This window comes from Sodiomyces alcalophilus, assembly GCF_042370955.1.
Source record: "Sodiomyces alcalophilus JCM 7366 unplaced genomic scaffold ACRALscaffold_2, whole genome shotgun sequence".
NCBI classification, from domain to species: Eukaryota; Fungi; Ascomycota; class Sordariomycetes; order Glomerellales; family Plectosphaerellaceae; genus Sodiomyces; species Sodiomyces alcalophilus.
The window spans coordinates 2568961-2589298 of record NW_027263533.1 but is presented as its reverse complement, the minus strand read 5'-3'; the positions used below and the strand labels follow the sequence as shown (position 1 = coordinate 2589298).

General features: G+C 43.9%; 1 protein-coding gene across 1 annotated transcript; it reads right to left on the bottom strand.

Moving 5' to 3' along the window:
• On the bottom strand, nt 1–3872 carry ACRALDRAFT_1040141 (uncharacterized protein). The gene is made up of 3 exons (XM_071015165.1): nt 3648–3872; nt 3453–3529; nt 1–3374 (listed from the first exon to the last, which is right to left on the bottom strand). The coding sequence occupies exons 1-3, from the start codon at nt 3681–3683 to the stop codon at nt 437–439; spliced, it is 3051 nt and encodes a 1016-aa protein (XP_070877084.1). The 5' UTR covers nt 3684–3872; the 3' UTR covers nt 1–436.
• Between the last annotated feature and the right edge of the window lie 16466 nt (nt 3873–20338).

The following is a 20338-nucleotide window of genomic DNA, read 5'->3' as shown; positions in this document are numbered from 1 at the left end:
CCGGCATTATAAGAGCTATTAGGTAGTCTACCGAAATATCCAGCTATACAGTAAAAAGGGTAATAAGTGTGGACCCTCAGATACCCCTGATAACATTGCCGCGACCCTAATCGCCAGTCTACTACCTTCTCACTCTGTTGTCGGGCCTCTCGCATATAGCCTGCCAATACCATCTCTGCACATTAACACTACATTCCCATACCATGACAGAGGACGGAGCATCTCCCCTCTTCTATTGCGTCTCCTTCTATTTGTGGCTCCTGAATTATCCCTGACCAAGGGAATGATGGAAATGACATGTACTCGCCTGCCTGCTACTCGCCTCAACCATCACCTCCACCACCATCCTATTTATAGAAGAACAGCAGACGGCAGCCGCATCACAAATATGACGAGGTAGACTCTCAAAGGAAACTTCCATGGGCCAAGTCCCAACCTAGACGGCAAAGATATCCGTCACACCGGTCCACGCCCCCCTGGACCGCTCCTCCCAGTACGAGTCCTTCCCCGTTCGAATCTTCCACACCTCCTCGCCCTCGGGCCCGTTGGCCACCTTGACGAACCACCGCGGCCGGTACTCCCCGCCCTTCTCCTCCAACTCCCGCCGACGCGCCCGCTGCGCCTCCTCCAGTTTCACCTTCCACTCCTCCGCGGCGTCCAGGTCGCCCTGCTCCGCCAGCCGCTGGTCCGGCCGCAGCCGCGAGTCCGTGGGCGGCAGCCGCCCCTCCTCGATCCGCGTCACCTCGTTCATCGTCGCCGCGAACCGCGTCAGCCCGTACGTGCGCCCCGCGTCGTCCACCAGCCCGCCGACCTGCCAGATGGCGTCCCCCGTGGCCTTGCCGTTCTCGCTCCGCCGCAGGCCCGACGTCCACGTCCCCGTCAGCCCGCTGCCCGTGGCCTCGCCGTCCGGCCCGAGCACCTCCGCCTGCACGTCCTCGCCCCGCCCGCCGAACATGCCCTTGCTGCGGAACTCGACCGACGCCTTCTCCCCCGTCGTGTCGTTGCTGACGTGCATCGTGCCCACGGGCTCGACGTACTTCTCGCCCATGACCACGTTGCGCAGGAACATGGTCGCGTGCGTCCACGAGTACAGCTCGTGCGCGCCGTCGCCCAGCCGCAGCACCACCCGGACCCGGCCGTCCGTCGTGATCTCGGCGCTCTTGCCCCAGAACTTTTGCGACGGCGCCGGCGACTGGCTGAGCGACCAGCTGGCCGCGTCGGCCTGCATGGCCAGCTGCACGGGTCGGTGGCTGACCTTCTCCACGAGCAGGCGGAACCCGCCGGGGACTTCCTGCTCGGTGCGCAGCATTTCGTACGTCTCGCCGAGCAACGGGTTGAACGGCTTGCGGATGGCCCGCTCCTTGGCCCGTCCGCCACTGAAGTGAGACACGGCAAAGGCGGTGACGTACAACAGGCGATCCTTGGGCGTCTTTTGCCGGGCCGCCTGGTCCAGGAGTTGGGCGTATTCGAGCTGCTCGGCCGACCGCTGGAGCAGAGACAACGGCTCGTTGGCCGAGACCGGCATGCTGATGGTGCTGAGGTCCTTGCCGACGTTCTTCCGGACAAAGGCAATGAGGCTGGGAGGTTGGACCAAGGCCGGAGGAATTGTGGCACGCCTGTCGACAGAGATGTCCACGGGCAAGGGTGTCAGGGATTTGGGTCGCACCGGGTAGTAGGCCTCCTCTCCCTGGCCAGACTTCTCGTCCTCCTCGGCCGACGATACCGAAGACGCGTCGTGCACGTCCATCTCGTCGGTGTCCGACTCGGCGGCGTCGCCATCCTCGTCGTCCCGATCAATCCGGACAATCTGCGACCCAGTCTCCCCGGCTTCGGCGTCAAAGAACTCTTCCGATGAGGTGGTCTCCATGCTCAGCCGGGATCCAGGGGCCGACAGCGGGATCGACATGCGTCTGCGCTTGCTGTTACCGATCAGGGTGGTAAACTCGGTCACGACCGAATCCAGGTCGCTCAACAAAGCCGCGCAATGGTCGTGCATGCTCAGTTCCTGCTGCGCCAAACCCCTCGATTTTTTCCTCGAGTGGTTCGGGCCGGTCTTGGCGCTGATGTTCGGAGTCGACGAGGCAGATGCAGAAGTAGGGGAGGGGATGGCCAGGGCGGATGACACGGTGGGTTGGAATGCCTGTGCAATGGGCGGGGCAGCGCTCGTTCTGCGTTTCCAAAAGGACCGTTTGGAGCCCTCGGCAGGAGAGGAAGGCCCGTCTTTCTCTTCGCCGGGCGTCGGGGTCGTGGGTGATAAAAAGTTGGTATTGTTGGTGTGATGGGCTGCCGATTTGGGCGCCGCGGCCATATCCTTGACGAGGCGTCGCAGGGCATCCCGCGTGCCCACCATTCGGCTGACCAAGGCCTCTACCTGCTCCCACTCGCGGGCTTCGTGGGGATTGGAATAGCCAGCGGGCCGCGACAGAGTGGTGGACAGCCTGGGCGTGCCCTCGGGCTTCTTCCTGGCCGAGGCCTCCTCGGAGGGTTCCCCAGCGTCCGCCCCGGCGTCGGCGTCGGCGTCGGCGTCGGCGTCAGCGGAGTCGAGGCCGCGGGCCATGCGGCTGGCTTTCTCAAGGGCGCGGGCCCACTCGTTGAATTCCTTGGCATTGGAGGCCCGCAGATGCCATATTTCGGCACCCGAGTCGATGCTGATTTCGCGACGGCGCTCGTCGGCGGCGATGGCGGCCAGGCTGAGGGGGATGGCACCGCGGAGGGCCGAGGAGTTGCGGTTGTAGTAGTAGGACAGGGTGCAGGACGAGTAGTCGAGGGAGAAGAAGCGACGGGCGTAGCCCTGGCCCTTCTTGCGCCTCCTCTTGAGCAGGTTGCCGACGTGGTAGTTGGCGGCGCCGTCGCTGCGGGCGGACGTGGAAGCCGTGTTGCCGCCGGGGAGGTGGCTGTTGAGGCTGTCGACAGAGTCGGCGGCGACGGCGTTGCTGTGCACCCTAGCCAAGCTCGTCCTGCTGGCGGTCTTGGAGGTCCCCAGGCTGGGGGCGGGGACGGAGAGGTTCGGAAGGTTTTGGTTCGTCGGAGGCGGGGAGTCGGTCGGATAGGTGATGAGGACGAGGGAGGCGGTTTTGGCGGTCTGCTTGGAGAAGGTGTTGTCGAAGACGAGGCCGTACATGCCGGTTTCACCGGGCGGCACGTCGTAGGTGCCCATGGACACCTTGTCGGGTTCGCATCGTCCTTGCCATTGTATGGGGACGAAGCCCTTGTTGGCGAGCTGGTCTTGGGCGGTGATGGCGTCCTTCCTGGCGAAGCGACTATGTTTCGTGTCGCTGACACCGGATGTTACTCCGGAGAGGGGCTCGGTGGCATCGGACTGGGAGGAGAGCGAGGTGGCGCCGGTACCAGGGTGCTTGACGATTCCAAAGTTGCTAGTCGCAGGACAGGGTCAGTGGGTGGAAAGGAGTGGGGATGCTGGCAATATAGTGAATAGAGAATAGAGGACGTACAGAGACTTCTTGTGAGGTTGGACGCTCCAAGAAATAGTGTGACCATCGCAGACCTTGACCCAGCGCACGATGTACGACTACGAACGCGTTATGGGGTTAGCGGGCAACGCATTCGAAGGGGAAGGCAAGCGGGAACAGAGGGAGAGCGGGAAAGAATGGACGAGGGGGGCCAGGCATCTCTTCTTCTAGACGGACCTTGCAGTGCACCTCCAGCTGTTCGATTCCGGCCATTTCTTTGCGGGATAGGAGGAGAAGGCGGTTGTTGAATGGTATTGTGGCCCGGTTTCTAGCACTGAGAGTCGAACATGGCGGGGTATGTTGAGGCCTTTCTTTTTCTTTTTTTTTCTTTTTTTTCCTCCTTTTTTTCTCTCCCGTTTTGTCCCTTTCCCCCTTGCGTGTGTTTGCTTATTATGGTGTTTGGTGAGCGGCGACGACGACCCTGGGTCAGGAGCAAGGAGAAAGGTACGGATTACGGACGGATTACGAATGTCCCTCAATGGATTGTCACGTGAGAATGACGACGGTCGGAGCGAAGACGGACCGACCGGGACCAAAGTACGTTCTAGAGTACGAGTGCGAAGTACTTTGTAGACAAGCCAAGCCCACTTTGAGCGGCCCGTTCTCTGACCCACATTTGTTTCTCAGGGTACCGTACTTCGTACATACAATTAAACAGGGGTTAGAGTGTACTAAGTACCTACGCGGGAGGGGGCGTTTATAGGTCAGAGCCCGATAACTGGTCAGACTGTCGACAGTCTTAGAACTTCATGTTGACAGTTATAACTCTGACCTGGCTCTGGTCAGAGAAAAATCCTCTGTTCAAGCTCTGACCTATAACCACCCCCTCCCGCATAGGTAGGGGTGAGCACGAAAACTGCAGTCACAACGAAAATACCGTACAAAGGGGTGGGTTTGTCATCAGTGTATGGGTTATGCATTTTGTGCACACTTGAGATCTTTCAACAAGTCGTTGAAATTGTTAAACGGGGCCTAATTATTAGGACTCTCTAGGGAGACCTTATATTTCCATAGAGAGACCTCACACGTGACTTTTTATGGGGCAATGACAAAGCCGCCAAGACCCCTAAGGTATATATATAATTTATATATATTTCTATACAAATTTCCTAAATTATATATACACCGTGGGGAGGTACTTTTAATTAACATTCTGGCCTCCACATAACTTCTAAATTACCTAACCACTAAAAAACCCTAAACACCACGATATAAAGTCCGTGATATTTATAACCTATAAAATAACTAATAATCGACCCTATGGCTCCGAGCTCCTAAAGGGATCCTTTCCTTCTAAAGAGTAGGCCCAGTAAGCCCTTATCGCCCACGCCTTTTTAAACGGATATAGCCTCGTTATCTATAACCAGTATCCGAATAATAGGGCGCCGATACGTATTACCTATCGTTATAGGAAGGGTAAGGCGCCTATTACTCGTATTACTATAACACATAAATCTAAGCGCCGTAAAACAACCACCTAGATAACCGGCTACCCTTTTAGGGTTAACCTCCGCCTCCGCGGGGGTAGCTAGGTTATTAAAGCTATCACTAAACACGGCACCGATAAACTAGGCGGACATAACCATAGCTAGATTAAGCCTACTGCCTTCTACTAGTTTTAACTATAGGGCCTTATATTATCTAAGTATAAGATCGTTACTATATAAAATAGCGGTATTAGTCCCTATAAAATCGTGACGACGCTCCGGAATCTAAAAGATCCGAATTAATCGGCCCTAAACGTTAGCACGGCTAATATCTAGAACCTACTTACTCGGCATCGCCGTGAAGAACTAGCCGGCAGGACTCTAATCCACTAGCTTTACGACATACGTTACCTCTCCTTCTTACCACTATTATAGAATTATATACTAATTTCTTAGTAAATTAATATAGAAAGTAACTTCTTCTACCGCGACCATTATAATAACGCTAATCGGATTAAGGCCCTATTTATTACACCGAAATCCACGATCATCCACCTATATTAATTACCCGATATCCTTATAATTAACGCGACCTATAAAACAAATAAGTTTAAGATACCACTACTTAACTTTTACGGCGTATCGCTACTTCGTAAGGCCTTCTCTATCACCGTTATATTCCTAGACAGTAAAAAAGAAGACTAGTATACCTAGGCTCTTCGGGTACTAACCAAGTATATCCTCGCCTCTGATTTACCTTTACCGCGTTATATTATCACGGATTAAGAACTTACGCTACTAAATGCACTAAAATCCTACCTAAATCTACGTTTAATCCCTAATATCCTATACCGCTAATATATTAATATAAATATACTTACGAAAGTTAAGCCCTTTTTCCCTAAGGCCACTAGCCTTAGTAACGGCAGGATCAGACGGTATCCTACCTTCCGTGCCTTTATTAAGGATTAGAACGCCCTGATTTCGAGTCCCACGGAAAAGGTCTTTAGAGAGCGATTATAATCTTTCTAGTAACGGGGAAAGCACCTAGAAAACGCAGTTAATTACGCTATAAATACCTGGATCTATCCCTTCGCGTAGAAGATTATAGATTACTACGTGGATACAGTGCCTTATTTCGGTTACCGAATAACATTAATTACAGAGTCTTCGTATACCAGTCTTAAGCGCTATTTACGCTCTTCGATAAGTATTACACACATCTACTAGCTTAGTCACACACACTCTCTTTAGTCAGCGGGACCATCACAGATATTAGTCTATAGTCCTATAGAGCTCCGCGAGCTCACACTTTTATAATATATCTTAACTTCTTATAAAATCTGTTTATACACGTCTATAACCTTATAAACACGGGATTCCGCGTAGCAAATAGTAGTAACTAAATTATTGCTTTCGTTCGCACTATACTATACCCTGACCTTATATCCCTATTTTTTCTTTTCTCTTTCTCCTACCGTAAATCAGTAAACGCCGCTCTATTATCTCCTATAACTGGCTAACCTAAGATCACCTAACCACTCGGTCTGTAATAAATAGTCTCCGACAGATTATCCTTATAAACACACCAAAGCTCTTCTCTAAATAGCTAATAAGGATACCCATAGCCGTTATAGAACGGTTTACCTTAACGCGTTCGAAAATCTCCTATATTATATATCCATAAGCCTAGTTTACCCTTTTTCCTCTGTTTTTTGTTCTCCGTCCCTTTATAACCTTATTATTAGTCGATTACGTTATCTATATATAATCGCATTTTCCCTAATTTTTACACCCACTATCTCCTACCCCTCTTAGTTATATAAGCTATAAGACACTAAGCTATAAACTTTAGACCTCCACTCTTTTACTACCCCGCTATAACTATATATTATTAGTATCTCTGCTATAAATAGAACCACTAATAACCGCTAAGAGAGAGTTATTTTATATATATAAATTTATTTAAGTATACCCGGAGTAGGTAGTATAACAGAATCTGCCCGATAAAGCTATCACTATTATTAAATAAGAGGGAATAGCACTTTATAATAGGGCCGTAAGGGAATATCGAGACGTAAACCGTATAGCTAGACGTAATAACAGAGCCCCGAGCATAGATAACGGACTAAGCTTTTTATTATAGTAGGAGGCTAATAATTAAGCGGTAAAAGTAACTCTTATAGCCGTTCTTAGACACTTAAATATTAGCAGAAGCCAGAGTAATAGCAGGACTTACTCCTATAATAATAGCCAGAACCTCTTATAGTCTATATAGGTAGGTAGACGCGTAGTTAAATAACATAGTAGATAGCCGTTAGTTAAGAACAGGCTATAGACCGTTAATAGTTAATTAATATCCCTGAATATTAACGCCCCCCGTAGACCTTTATTCGAAGAATCTTATATATAGTAACCGGTAAGCTAAATACCTCTAGCATAAACTTTATAGATACTAGAGAATAGTTAACCACCGCCCTATATATCTTAAGAACCTTTAGTAGCCCCCGAGCCGTCACCGCGAGAGGCAGTCAGGATAGATACCGATAAATAGATACTAGCCTCTAGCTCCGGCACCTAGAGCCAGGGTAGCTAATAATAATAGCGGGATTAATAATAGTAGGCAGCCCCCTAGCTAAGCCTATAGCTACCCGCCGTTATATTTACCCCTAACTAATTCTAATATATAATAAGTTTCTTCGCTAATAGAGCTCCGGCCACTAGTAACGGAGGCACCGGCACGAATAATACTAATAATAGCGATATATAGTATAGCGGCGGCCTATAGGTTTTCCGTTATAAACTAACTATAATTAGATTCTTTAGTCCTCCTAAGCATACATCGCTAACCTTTATCCTATAGTCGGTTTCCGGAGATAAAGTTCTTTAGCATAACGTTAAGCTTTTTATCGAAAACGTTAAGGAATAGGCGACCACCCCCGATATAGGAGAAGAGGCTCGTATTAACCTATACGCGCTGTTTATAGGCGAAGCTGCCTTATAGTGGCTAACTAGTCTCACGGCTATATAACGCAGCGAGGTACGCTATTCCCTAGACGGTTAGTACGCAGCGCTTTATCGACGCTAGCAAATTAACCCCAAGACCATAGCGGCGAGGATAATAGACTTACGATTTATAGCTAGAGATATCGTCGATAAAAAAGCCTTCGCTAAATAGGTAAATTATCTCGCTCGCCTATATAAAGCGTTAGGAATTAGCCCCCGGACTAATCTGGACGTGTAATAAGAGATCTGGAATCGAATTAACCTATCGCTATAAGAAATTTACGTATAACCCGATATAAACAGGTATCTAGACGAATTTATCCGATAAATCGAAGATTAGATCGCTAACCGATAGCTCTCGCTAAGGTATTAACTATAGTATAGTCTATTCTATATAGATTAACTAGGACCGTCGTCGGTATAATTGATCGCACCTTATATTAACGTTACTATACCCTATACTAATATTCCCGTATAGATAATCCTAGAAAATCGCCTAATCGTATACACGGTAGACGTGGCCTCTATAGACGATATAAATAAGATAGGCGAATATATAAATTAGGGATATTAGGGCGGAAGCTTTAATAGAAGACGATTTAACTATGGCGGAAATCGTTTTAGTAACTATAGCGGCTTCGGAAAAGGCCGACTATAAGGAAATAGCTTTAATAACCGCGATAGACCTTTCTAAAGCCGCTAAGGAAATAATAATCGCGGTAACCGCGGCCGTAGAGGTCGCTAGTTTCGTAAAGGCGGACGCTAGTTCCGCGAGGAATATCGCCTATACTAGTAACGTATACAATAATAGGTAAAAAGCAGCGGTAATCGGGACCACTAAGTAGTGTATATAGCGGAGGATAACCCCGGTAAAGATACCGATAAAAAAGACTTACGTAAAAAGGGTTATATTCTTATTAATAAAATTCTTAGCGAGGGCGAGGAGACTTACGTTTATAAGATTAGTAAGGAGGATTTAGCTAATAGTAAAATTAACGTTTATTATTCTTATTTTATAGGCTAAGCCGGCTAATCCTATATAAATAACCGATACACGTATAAACGTAAGTTAGAAGAATAAACCTTAGTATATTAACGATAGACCTTATAGACTCCCGCCTTACCGAAATCACCGAAGCCGCCGATATACTAGTATAGAAAATACGACGCCTATTTCCCTAGTAGTATATAACTCTTTCGACACGTGTTTTTAAACACCTATACTAAGCCGAAGCCTAAGGGATAGGGACCTTATAAAGCCCTTATTATCCCGGCGATAACTAGGCTAATCACACCGGAAGATCCGGAGACGCTATCCGAGTCTATAGAATAGCTAGCTAAACCAGATATCTACACGGAAGACGCTATATAAATATAATCCACCGATATATAGTACGGAACTAAGACTACACGTATATATTCAGAATATAAGGAGATTAAGCCGATAATAGCCGACACAAAGCCACTAAAGCCGCCTAAGCCCGATAAACTTAACTACCACTTTATATTTAAGCTATATAAGATTATCGACGTATAGGCGTTAATTAAACCCGGATTTAAGTAATATATACACTATAAAATAGCGATTAAATTTATACCTAATAGCGAGACCACGGAAGTCTATATAAACTCCGGATATACCTTAATTCTAGTCGATAGAAACTAGCTAATAGAATATAGGAAGAATATCTAATACGGAAAAGCCGTAAACCCGAAGCCGATAAAGGGACTTACGGGGATAATCTAAGTATAGGAGGTCGCCACTTTCGACTTCTATATCGGCGGCTATATCTAAGACACCCTAGTTATAGGTTATTTTATAATCATAGGCTAGGTGATTAACGACCTAGAACTAAATATACTACTTATAGGAACCTTCCTAAAGACCTTTAGCGTCGATATCCTATATTCTTCCGGCACCCTAAGGATAGCAGGATATTATAGTATACGGATCCTAATCATCGGGTATTATAGAAAGCCTATAGGCAGATACTAACGCTAAGTTATAATAGCATAGACTATTATAGTGCCGCTATATATAGCTATATTCGTGCCGGTACGGTATATAAACTTACCTAAGAACCACGAATTTCACTTTAATCTAGACCCGAAACACGATATAATACGATATATCTACGATACAAACACCCCTAAGGTGGTATATTATATAAACGATTCGGATAAACCAAAAGTACTACGCAGAAATAAAAGAATAGGCCGACTAATAGACTTATAAGACGATAAGGAAGTCGAAAAGGTTAACTAAGTAAACGCTTATATATTAATAGTAGTAAAAGACCATAAAGAGTTTAAGGACTCTAAATTAATACGCCGATTACTAAGGGCCACCCCTAAGGAACTCTAGAAAATCATAATAGACGACACGATAAAGATAAAGAACGGTAGATACGATAAACCCAGAGCGGATAAAGAGAAGTATAGCGATATAAAGACGGAATGGCCGGAAGACGTACCCGAAATTATAATAAAAGACGGCGTGCACGTATATACGATAGACTTACCGAAGGCTCAGGAAATTATTAAGTTATTAGAATCCTTTAATATATAGCGCGATAAAGGAATTATACCTTTACCCCCTAATAAACGGATACGAGTTAATCTAGTTAACGGTTAGCAGAAGATAAACTTATACTCGAGGCCCTTTTAACTTAGCGGAGAAGATTATAGCCTACTCGACAATAAGTTTAACGGGATATATAAAGTCGGACGTATAATATAGCAGAAGCTATTAACTCCTTTCGCTTTCCTAGTATTTATAGTATAGCGTATAGCATAGAAGCTAAAGAAAGGTAGAGTGGTCGTGGATCTACGAAAGCTTAACGTGGCCGTTCTACCGGACGTATACCCGATTCTATTATAGGATAAGATTATCTAGTGTCTATAGGGGAAAAAGTGGTTTAGCGCCTTTAACGCTAGCTCTTTCTTTTATTAGCTGCCTATAAAGGAAGAGTATAAAGAGAGGATAACGATTATATCCCCTAAAGGATTAGAACGCCTAGAGGTGGTATTAATAGGTTTTCGAAACTTATTACCGTTTACGTAACGATTTATAGACCAGAGACTATTTAAGTATCGCTATTTTTATAGGGCGTATATCAACGATATTATTATCTTCTTAGATACCTTTAAAGAATATATAATATACCTCCGGACTATACTAAAGCTATTCTAAGATATCCGGCTAGCACTATCTCTAGCAAAATCCTTCTACGCGTATAATTCGGTTCGATTACTCGGTTTTAAGGTAGACGGCTTAGGTCTATATACTATATCTAATCGAATCGAAGCACTATAGCAGATTAAAATACCCGAAAAGCTTAGCGACCTAGAGATATACGTCGGTAAAGTAGGATTTCTATAGCGATTTATCCCGTGGTTCTAAGTTAAAGTCGAGCCTCTATAGCGACGGAAGACGACTATACTTAACGACGCGAAAAAGGCCGGGCAGATTACCGTATACGCACCTAAGCACTTAAGGCAAAAGTAAATAAGTAAGTTAACTTATAAGCCTATAGATATCGAATAGCAGGCTTTTAAGATTATATAGAAATAAGTTATAAAAGAAATAAGGTTATATCACTATATTCCCGATAAGACTACCTTCTTAAACCTAAACGCTAGTATAAACGGTCTAGGAGTATTCCTCTTTTATCTAGCGAAGCCGTGGGATAGCGGTAAAATTCCAGTTAATACTATTTAGCCGATACTTTTCTTCTCGAGGAAGCTAATAGTAACGGAATCGCGATATAAAGCGATAAAGCTAGAGATCTACGCCCTAGTCTAGGCCTATAAAATACTCCGAACACGCCTATAATCCTGCTATAAACCTATAGTGGTTCTTACCGATTACTAAGCGATAAAGGGAATCGTCGGCTAAATATCTCTAAAGACGATAGATATTAATAAGCTAAATCCGCGCCTAATAGCAGCGTCCACTTTTCTTAGCTAATTTCGCCTAGATATCCGCTATATTCCGGGATAATAGAATATAGTATCGGACACACTATCTCGACTACCGATAGTAAATAACGAGGATTCTAAGGCACTAATAGGAACTAAAAAAGCGAAAAGGACGGATAAGAAGAAATAGGCCTATAATAGCGAGTTAGACGATATATAGACTAAGCACGACAAGGCATTAGCAGTATATATAGCTATCTTAGACCTAAGGCTGCTAATAGATATAGACGAATACTCCTTAACTTACGTAGCAGTGGACTACGCAATACTAAACGATTTAAAAAGGGAGTTCTAATAAGTATACTAGGAGGATCCGAAATACAAAGCCATAATTAATAAAATCAACGCCAGATAAACCGATAAACGGACTTCTAGCGGCAGACTAATAAGACCGCTACTAACCCGACTTAAGAATAGACTATTATATACGGTTAGAGAAGCTAATAAACTAAGGTTAATAGTGCCCCGTAAACTTATTAAAAAGGTTCTATAGATAGTGCACGATAATAATCACTATTTTAGCGAAAAACGAATAATACATACCCTAGATAACTTTAGCTTTAAAGGTAAAGTGCGTGCTATAGCGGAGTAGATAAGATATTATCTACTATACCTAAAGAATATTATAGATCGATAAAAACCGCTCGGAGAACTATAACCTATTCTACTACCGGTAATACTATTTTCTATAATTATAATCGACTTTATAGTCGGTTTACTACCTATAGAATACCGGTAGCTATTCTAGATAATTAAGAGTAAGTTAATAAATAAACTCGATACTATACTTACCGTCACCTATAAGACTAGTAAAAACACGATTCTTATACCCGGATATTCGATATATATAGCTAAGGATTAGGCGGAACTACTACTCCGGATACTATAGCTAATAGACTAGGGCCTGCCTATAAGGATTATATCCGATAAGGACCCGAAATTCGTGTTAGAATTCTAGCGCGAGTTATTTAAAGCTTTAAGAGTGCTACTAGTAATCTTAACGGCGTGGCACGCATAAACTAACGGATTATCCGAATAAAAGAACTAGTCTATAGAAATTATCCTAAGATACCATACCTCTATTAGTAATGTTCCGTGGCTAGATATTATTCTAGCGGTATAACACGCTTTAAATTAAGTATATACCGAAACGCTTAACACCTCCCTAAATAAATTCCTTCTTAGATTCCGCCTATAGATAGTCGTAGACTTAACGGTCGGCACGGGCGCTCCGTAAGTCTATAACAAAGAGTGGACCGAGTATATTAGGTAGCTATATCACTAAGAGGCGGAGTATCTAGTAACGATTACTATAGCCGATATAAAACGCCGATACGATATAATATAACGCCTATATACCTTCGATATCGGCGATTCCGTATATCTTCGTCTATACTAAGGATATAAGCTTCTAGGATAAGCTCGCGATTTAAGGAAATAGTTATAATAGAGGGTTAGACCTTTTCGAGTAATTAGGGTAATTAATCCACTTATATACGAGTTAGATTTCCCTTTGTTATAGCGAGTTTATAGGGTAGTATTAATCGTATAGCTAGTGCTAGCGTTAACGGGGGACCTATTTAGTAAAGAATAAACGAAGCCAGGACTAGTAATAGCGGATAGAGACGATAGCGAATAAAGATCCTACGAAATTAAGAAGCTATAGAGACGGTAATGTTATAGGTTTTTGTGTAAGGAGTAAAGAGAGTCGTTAAGACTATAATAAGAACAGGTCACGAAGCTGACCTTAGGGGGGGGGAATGATTATAAGATTATTCGTTAAGCCCTCCCTTCCAGGACTTAACAGGAAAACGTCTACTTTAAGGTCCCCTGGCTATCCTCCTAGTGGGCAGCCGAGCCTAAGGCCCTAAGTCTCGAACGGACTCTTACTAACTTAAATAAACCCGTTTACGTGCTAGCCTAGGGTCCTCTTAGGGGCGGGTTCCGTCCACACGTTCCTTAATATCTCTTATCGCCCCTTAACTAGAATGCCCCTGATATCACGCCCCCTTTCCGTGGCTTACGTCCACGGGAGCCGGTGTTTATCGTAGGCTTAGCCCGCTTAGACCTAACCTACCGAGACCACCGGTCCTCTAGTAACCCCCTCCTCTAAGTAACCTAAACCTCTAAGTAACCCCCTAGGCCTTATATAGTATAGCCGTAGTTCTTTATAAATAACGGGGCTTATAGTTATCTTTAGATAAAGTATAATTCTTTATAACCCCCTTTATCTATATACTCCCCTGCGTCTATACCGGGATAAAGCCTAACTTACCTAAACTAGTACCTTAATAATAAAGGTATTTAATTAAGCCTAGGGCTTATCCCTTCGGGTAACCCTTAGGTAGCGGTAAAGGGAATTAGAAATAATAAATAGAATCTATAGGCGCCTATCCTCCTTAAGCGCGCCCTCCGTAATTCCCTTTTACTTACTGCTACTGCTATTAGGCCGACCTATAGTTACTATAAAGGAGCCATAGCTTAATAATAAAAAAGACTCTCTTAGTCCGTAATCGACCTCTCTTACTTTTTCTAGGATAGTCGTGACGTCCACCTAGACGTCGATAAATATAAAGCCTACCCGTAGGCGTGTACGCGCGTATACTATAATAGTGCCTTAGACGCGCCCTTTATTAACTAAATAACCGTATCGTGGAAGGCCTTATAATATATAGTAAAATCTAGGTAAAAAAGGAAAGAGTAAAATAAAGAGGGCCTACCTTAGGTTATACGACCACTTAATATATAGGAACCTTCTATTTACCCGACTTATCTTATTATTTTTTCCCCCTTTACCCTTTCTTAATTACCTATCTATATTACTAACTCCGTTATTATTATAGTAAGTTATCCTACTCTATCTATATATAGGGCGTGGACCTATCCTATAGGCTTATTTATCGCGATATATATTATCTCGAGGGTCTACGTGTTATCCCGGCGGCGTACGGGTTCGCGTATTAGGCTAAGAGTTAACTAATATCGCGGTAGATTATTATTATTATTATTAATATTAATAATAATAATAACACTATTATATAAGTATCGTGTCCCCTTTAAGGGAAACTAAGGCTAACCTATAGTATTCGAAGTAGACTATTATATAATAGCGCCCCTATCCTATAAGAAGGGTAAAAAGTCCGGCGTGGCCGGTAAAAATAATAAGTATAGCGGTAAAAAGTCCGACGCGGTCGGTAATAAGTCTACCTAGGTAGCGCCTAAGGTTATCGATAAGGGCATAACTAAGACTACTAAGAAAAAGGCCTAGCGAGCGGCTTAGCGGGCTTAGGCTAAGGCTAAGGTAGCGGTAACGGCGGCTACTCTTAAGTAGTAGCTATTATAGTAAAAGTAGTAGTAATAGCCTAACTCGTTATCCGAGTCGTTATCGGATTCGAGCTCGGAATTAAGCTCTGTTTTATCGTCTTCTTCCTCCTCGGAGGATAAAGCTATTAAGTAGCTAGTTATAGCGGTAGCTTTAGCTAGATAACCTACGCCGGTCGGGACTATTAAGTAGCCAGTTACTACGGTAGCTCTAGTTACTAAGTCGACCGGCCCTCCCCCTTTAGAGAGCGATAGCTTATCCGACGGTGCTCCTAAGTACCTCGACGCTCTAGAGGGTGTCCTTAACTATACTAGTAAGGACGTTATTATAGGCGGTAGTGCCGATAAAGCCACTATCTTTAATAAGGAGGAGGCTTCCTCCGACGGGTCGTTATTATCGGAGTTTATACCTTTAATTAACGGGTCTAGTAGTAGACCCTCGGACTTTAGTAACGGCGATAGCGTTATTATAGCGGTATATCCTGTTATTTTAGTTAGGTCTAGCCTAGAGCTTCGTGCTCCCTATAGGCGGTGCGCCCGTAGCTTTATTAGCTTAAAGCTACGTGGCGATAGCGCCACCGATCCTATTACTATACGGCCCTACCGCGGTAGTAAGGTATCCGATAAATACTATTACTACTAGGATAGTAATAGCAAAGACTATAAGTTAGTATATTCTTACCTATAGCTATAGCCCCCTTCTTTTTAACCGCTTCTAAGGTTATTAACTAGATATAGCTTTTATTATAGGCGGAGCGGGTAGCTAAAAAGCTATAGAAGATATTAGTGGCGGCCGCGCGGGGCGGCGATAGTCTTAATAACTATACTTCTATAGGTTAACCTAAAGTATACTTAGTGTGTATTAAGATAATGCTAATCACGTTTATAGCGGCGGGCTTATCGGGTCTAAATTAAGTTACGGCGGGCCCTTAAGGCTATAAAAAAATTCGTTTATAATAATAAGGGGTTCGACCCTATAGCGTGTTATCGCTAAAAAGAGGAGGAAGAGGCCGAGGAGAAACGGCGCGGCGCCTTTATTAAGATAGAGCGTTATCTAGCTACTATTAGCTATTATCTAGGCTAATTAGTCTAAATTAAGAAATCGAAGTTAGCGGAACTTCGTAAAAAAACCGACTATAACTAAGCTTTAGTTATTATTAGGTATAGGTTAGGGGGAGTTAGGGGGGAGGGGCGTTAGAGTTATTTCGTTTTTTTTTTTTTTTTTTTTTTCCTTTTTTTTTTTTATTTCTTAACTATCCTATAAATAAAAAAGTCCCTACGGGGTATAATAACGCTATTAACTAATACTATCCTTCCGAATATAATATTCCTCGATAAGCGTATCGGGGAGGTGTCTCCGCGGCTCCTATATATTATATTTATATCCGTAGTCGGTCTACTTAATAAGGTATTCACGCCTATTACTATTATAACGATAGGCCAGGACCTCTTTGACTTCGTATTTATCGGACTCCTAGGGCTTAACCTCTATATCCGCGGGTATAGGCGACTTACCGTCTCGGGACTTCCACGGTTTAAGGAGGGAGATTAGGAAAACGTTATAAATCTTTATAGACTCCGGGAGTTATAGCTTATAGGCGAGCCTATACTATCCTATTACGGAGGTGATCTTATAGGGGCTAAGGAACTTATCTAATAACTTCTTATTAGGGCGGCGCTACTTAATATTCTTCGTGGATAATAGCACGTAATCCCCTGCCTTAAAACGCTAGCCTACGCGGCCGGTATTATAGTACTTCTTATAGGTGGTTTAGGCCTTCCTTATAAGGACCTTTATAACTTTACGATTCGATATAAGGTGCTTTACCCTCTACTTAGCTACCGCGGCGCGGACCTTGCCTGACTTACGTATCTATATATTATATGGCCCGCGCGGGTTAAAACCTATTAACGCGATAAAAGGCGTTTACCGGATAGCCGAATACTATACGGTGTTATACGTGAACTATGCTAGGGGCAGTTAGTCTACCTAGTCGTCCTGCTATAGGGAATAAAACGCCCGTAAAAAGTGCTTTAGGTTCTGATTCTAGCGCTTTATCTAACTATCCGTCTAGGGGTGGAACGTAGTGGATAGCCTCCTTATAACGCCTAGGAGGCTATATAAGGTGGTCTAGAACTTACTAGTAAATAGGGACCCACGATCCGAAACGATATTATCGGGTAATCCGTAAAGGCTAAAAACATACACCTATAGGATATAAGCTAGACCCTTAGCTATTAGGGCGCTGCTATAAGGGATATATAACGCATACTTAGTATACCGATATACTATAACCAGGATAGCGTCCCTCTTTTTACCTTAGGACGTTATAGGGGGGAGACCCGTTATAAAATCTATTAAGATCTCTTAAAACGGTTATTCGGGTATAGGCAGAGGTGCTAGGTACCTAAAGGGCTTATGCTAATAAGGCTTAGTCCTTTAATAGATCCTATAAGTGGGTATAAACTTCTTAACGTCTCGCGAGAGGTACTCTTAGTAGTAGGACTTAGAAATCCTCTTAATAGTTCGGCCTAACCTAGGGTGGCCTATAATAGGCTTATCGTGAAAAGCTTAAAGGACCTTATCGCGTAAACCTAGCTGGTTTAGGACGTAGAGATAGTCCCTAAAGTAGACCATACCTTAACTATTATAGGACTAAGGGTCCGATAGGTTATCTTTCGCTGCTAAGGAGATATAAAAGGGATTATCCTTCTAGGCAAAAATAACTTTATCTTTTAAACTAGCTAGACCCGAGGGCTTAGATATACCTCGGGACCTTAGAAGGCCGATTATAAACTTCTTAGTGAATCCCTTAACGGGTTTCTGCCGCTCTACTTTAAGATCCGCCTAATCTATAACGAGCTACGGCTTCCTTAATAGTCTATCTATAGGGTTCTAAGCGCCCGGGCGGTAACGAATCTTAAAATTAAAGCTAGAAAGCTCCTTTAGCTAATAGGCGTGTTAAGGTTTAATTCGAGGCTTATTTAGCAGATACCGGTAGTTTAAGTAGTTAGTTAGCACCTTTATAGGGGTTTAACTATACGCTAGGTAGTGGCGTTATTACCGGAACGCTTCGATAATCGCTATTAGTTTAGTATCTAGCGTCGGGTAGTTTAGTTCGGGTCCCCTAAGCTTCCTAGATAGGAACGCTATAGGGCGCTAGATCCGATCCTTATACTAGCTAATTATAGTACTAAGTGTAAAGTTAGAGGCGTCTAGTTCTATACGAATAGGTAAGGCTGGGTTAAAATACCGTAGCACGGGTACCGACTAAAATAATAATCGTAACTTCTTAAAGGCGGCCCTCTCTATATCCCCTAACTAGAACGTACCTAGTCTGCCTCCTAACCTTAATAGGTCCGTAAAAGAAGTAGCGACCTTTAAGTAGCCTTTAATAAAACGTTAATAGAACCCGGTAAAACCCAGGAAGACTTAAATCTTCTTAACAGAGTTAGGCTCCTCTTAGTCCTTAATAGCCTTAACCCTCTTAGGGTCTATAAAGACACCCTTAGGGCTATATATAAAGCCTAAGAACTCGACCTCCTATATCTTAAATACACACTTCTAAGGATTCGCGAAGAGGGACTACTCCCTAAGACGCGCGAGGATCTCCTTAACGTGTACCCGGTAAGAACTAAGATCCTTATTATAGATTAGGATATTATCTAGGTATATAATATAGATAGTATCGATAAGATCCTTTAGGGCTTTATTAATATAGCGCTAAAAGCTGGCCGGGGTATTATATAGACTAAAGGGTATCACTAAGTACTTAAACTGCCCGTACTTAGTCCTAAAGGCCGTCTTCTATTTATCCCCTTCTCGAATTCTTAAGCGATAATATATATCCTTAAGGTCTAGCTTAGTGTATACCGTAAAGGTCGCGAGGCGGTTAAGGATTTCGTGTATTAATAGTAAAGGGGTATAGTCCTTTTAGGTTACCTTATTAAGGCCTCGGTAGTCTATATATAGCCGTAATTAACTACCCTTTTTCGGCACGAATAGGATCGGGGCACCCGTAGGGCTAGATAAAGGGCGGATCTATCCCTTCGCTATAGCTTCCTTAATATAGTCTTATAGCACGGCTAACTCCTGTTCGGCTAGGGGATAGATAGGGCCGAATAGGGGTGACTTACCTTCCTTTATTTTAATCGCGTAGTCCTATCGCTAGTAGGCGGGTAGACGGCTAGCCTCTATAATATTAAAGACGTCCTAGAACTCTTAGTACTGCTTAGGGATAAGGCTTTCCGGCACTTCCTTATCTAATTCCTTTTAATAGGGCCCTGGATTAATATATACTAGAATTCCTTTATTATATTATATATAGTTAGGGGGTATAGGGGGTAGGGGATAGGACGGGTCTAATTAGATAACGGGGATTAAAGGACTATTAGGTAATGTATCCTTTATTTCTCCGGGGGTATTCCACCTTATACCTATAACCCTACCGATACGGGGGGCGCTTAACTTTACTAGCCGAACTATTAACTAAGAGTTCTCCTTAGCTTTCTTTAGCTCCCTCCGGCTCGGGACGCCCCTAAGGTCGTCCCTATAGAGTCGATATATCTATTCGCCGGTTTAGAAAAAGGTAACGGGGTTATATTTAACTAACTAGGGTATACTAAGGATAATCTAGGATTTATCCGGGTCTATATCTAGCACCTTAAACTTAATAGGGTATATCCGGGTTTAGTCCTAGCTATCTATAACCTTAATATACGTTTTAAGAGTTCTAAGGGATTATACTTCGACCCCTAGGATAACCCACCCTAGTTTCTTTAGCGGGCCTAAGGGCTTATAGTTAGGGGGTAGGGCTCTTTAGTCGATTAAGTTAACCTTAGCGCCTCCGTTAAGCTTAGCGCTCCGGCGGCCCTATCCGCCGCTTAGCCGTATCTTTAACTTCGCCTTAATCGCGCCCTTATTAGCGAAGAACGGCTAAAACGGCGGCCTGTCCTAGGCCTAAGCCTATTTAATAATAGGGGCCCGGGGGTTAATTAGTAGGTTATTAGGGTTCTAACTAACGGAGTATCCTAATAACTAACCTAAATTAGAGGTTTTTTTTAGGTACTTATTCCGGTAATAGCCCTTCTTATTATATCCGAAATAGGTAATATTACTTTTATAGCGCCTTT

What these genes read in the sequence shown, in the direction of transcription:
- ACRALDRAFT_1040141 (XM_071015165.1), bottom strand. Translation starts at nt 3,683, where the DNA reads ATGGCCGGAATCGAACAGCTGGAGGTGCACTGCAAG. An exon ending in AGCTGGAGGTGCACTGCAAG is followed by an intron (nt 3,530 to 3,647) that starts GTCCGTCTAGAA and finishes ACGCGTTCGTAG; the next exon opens with TCGTACATCGTGCGCTGGGT. An exon ending in CAACCTCACAAGAAGTCTCT is followed by an intron (nt 3,375 to 3,452) that starts GTACGTCCTCTA and finishes TCCTGCGACTAG; the next exon opens with CAACTTTGGAATCGTCAAGC.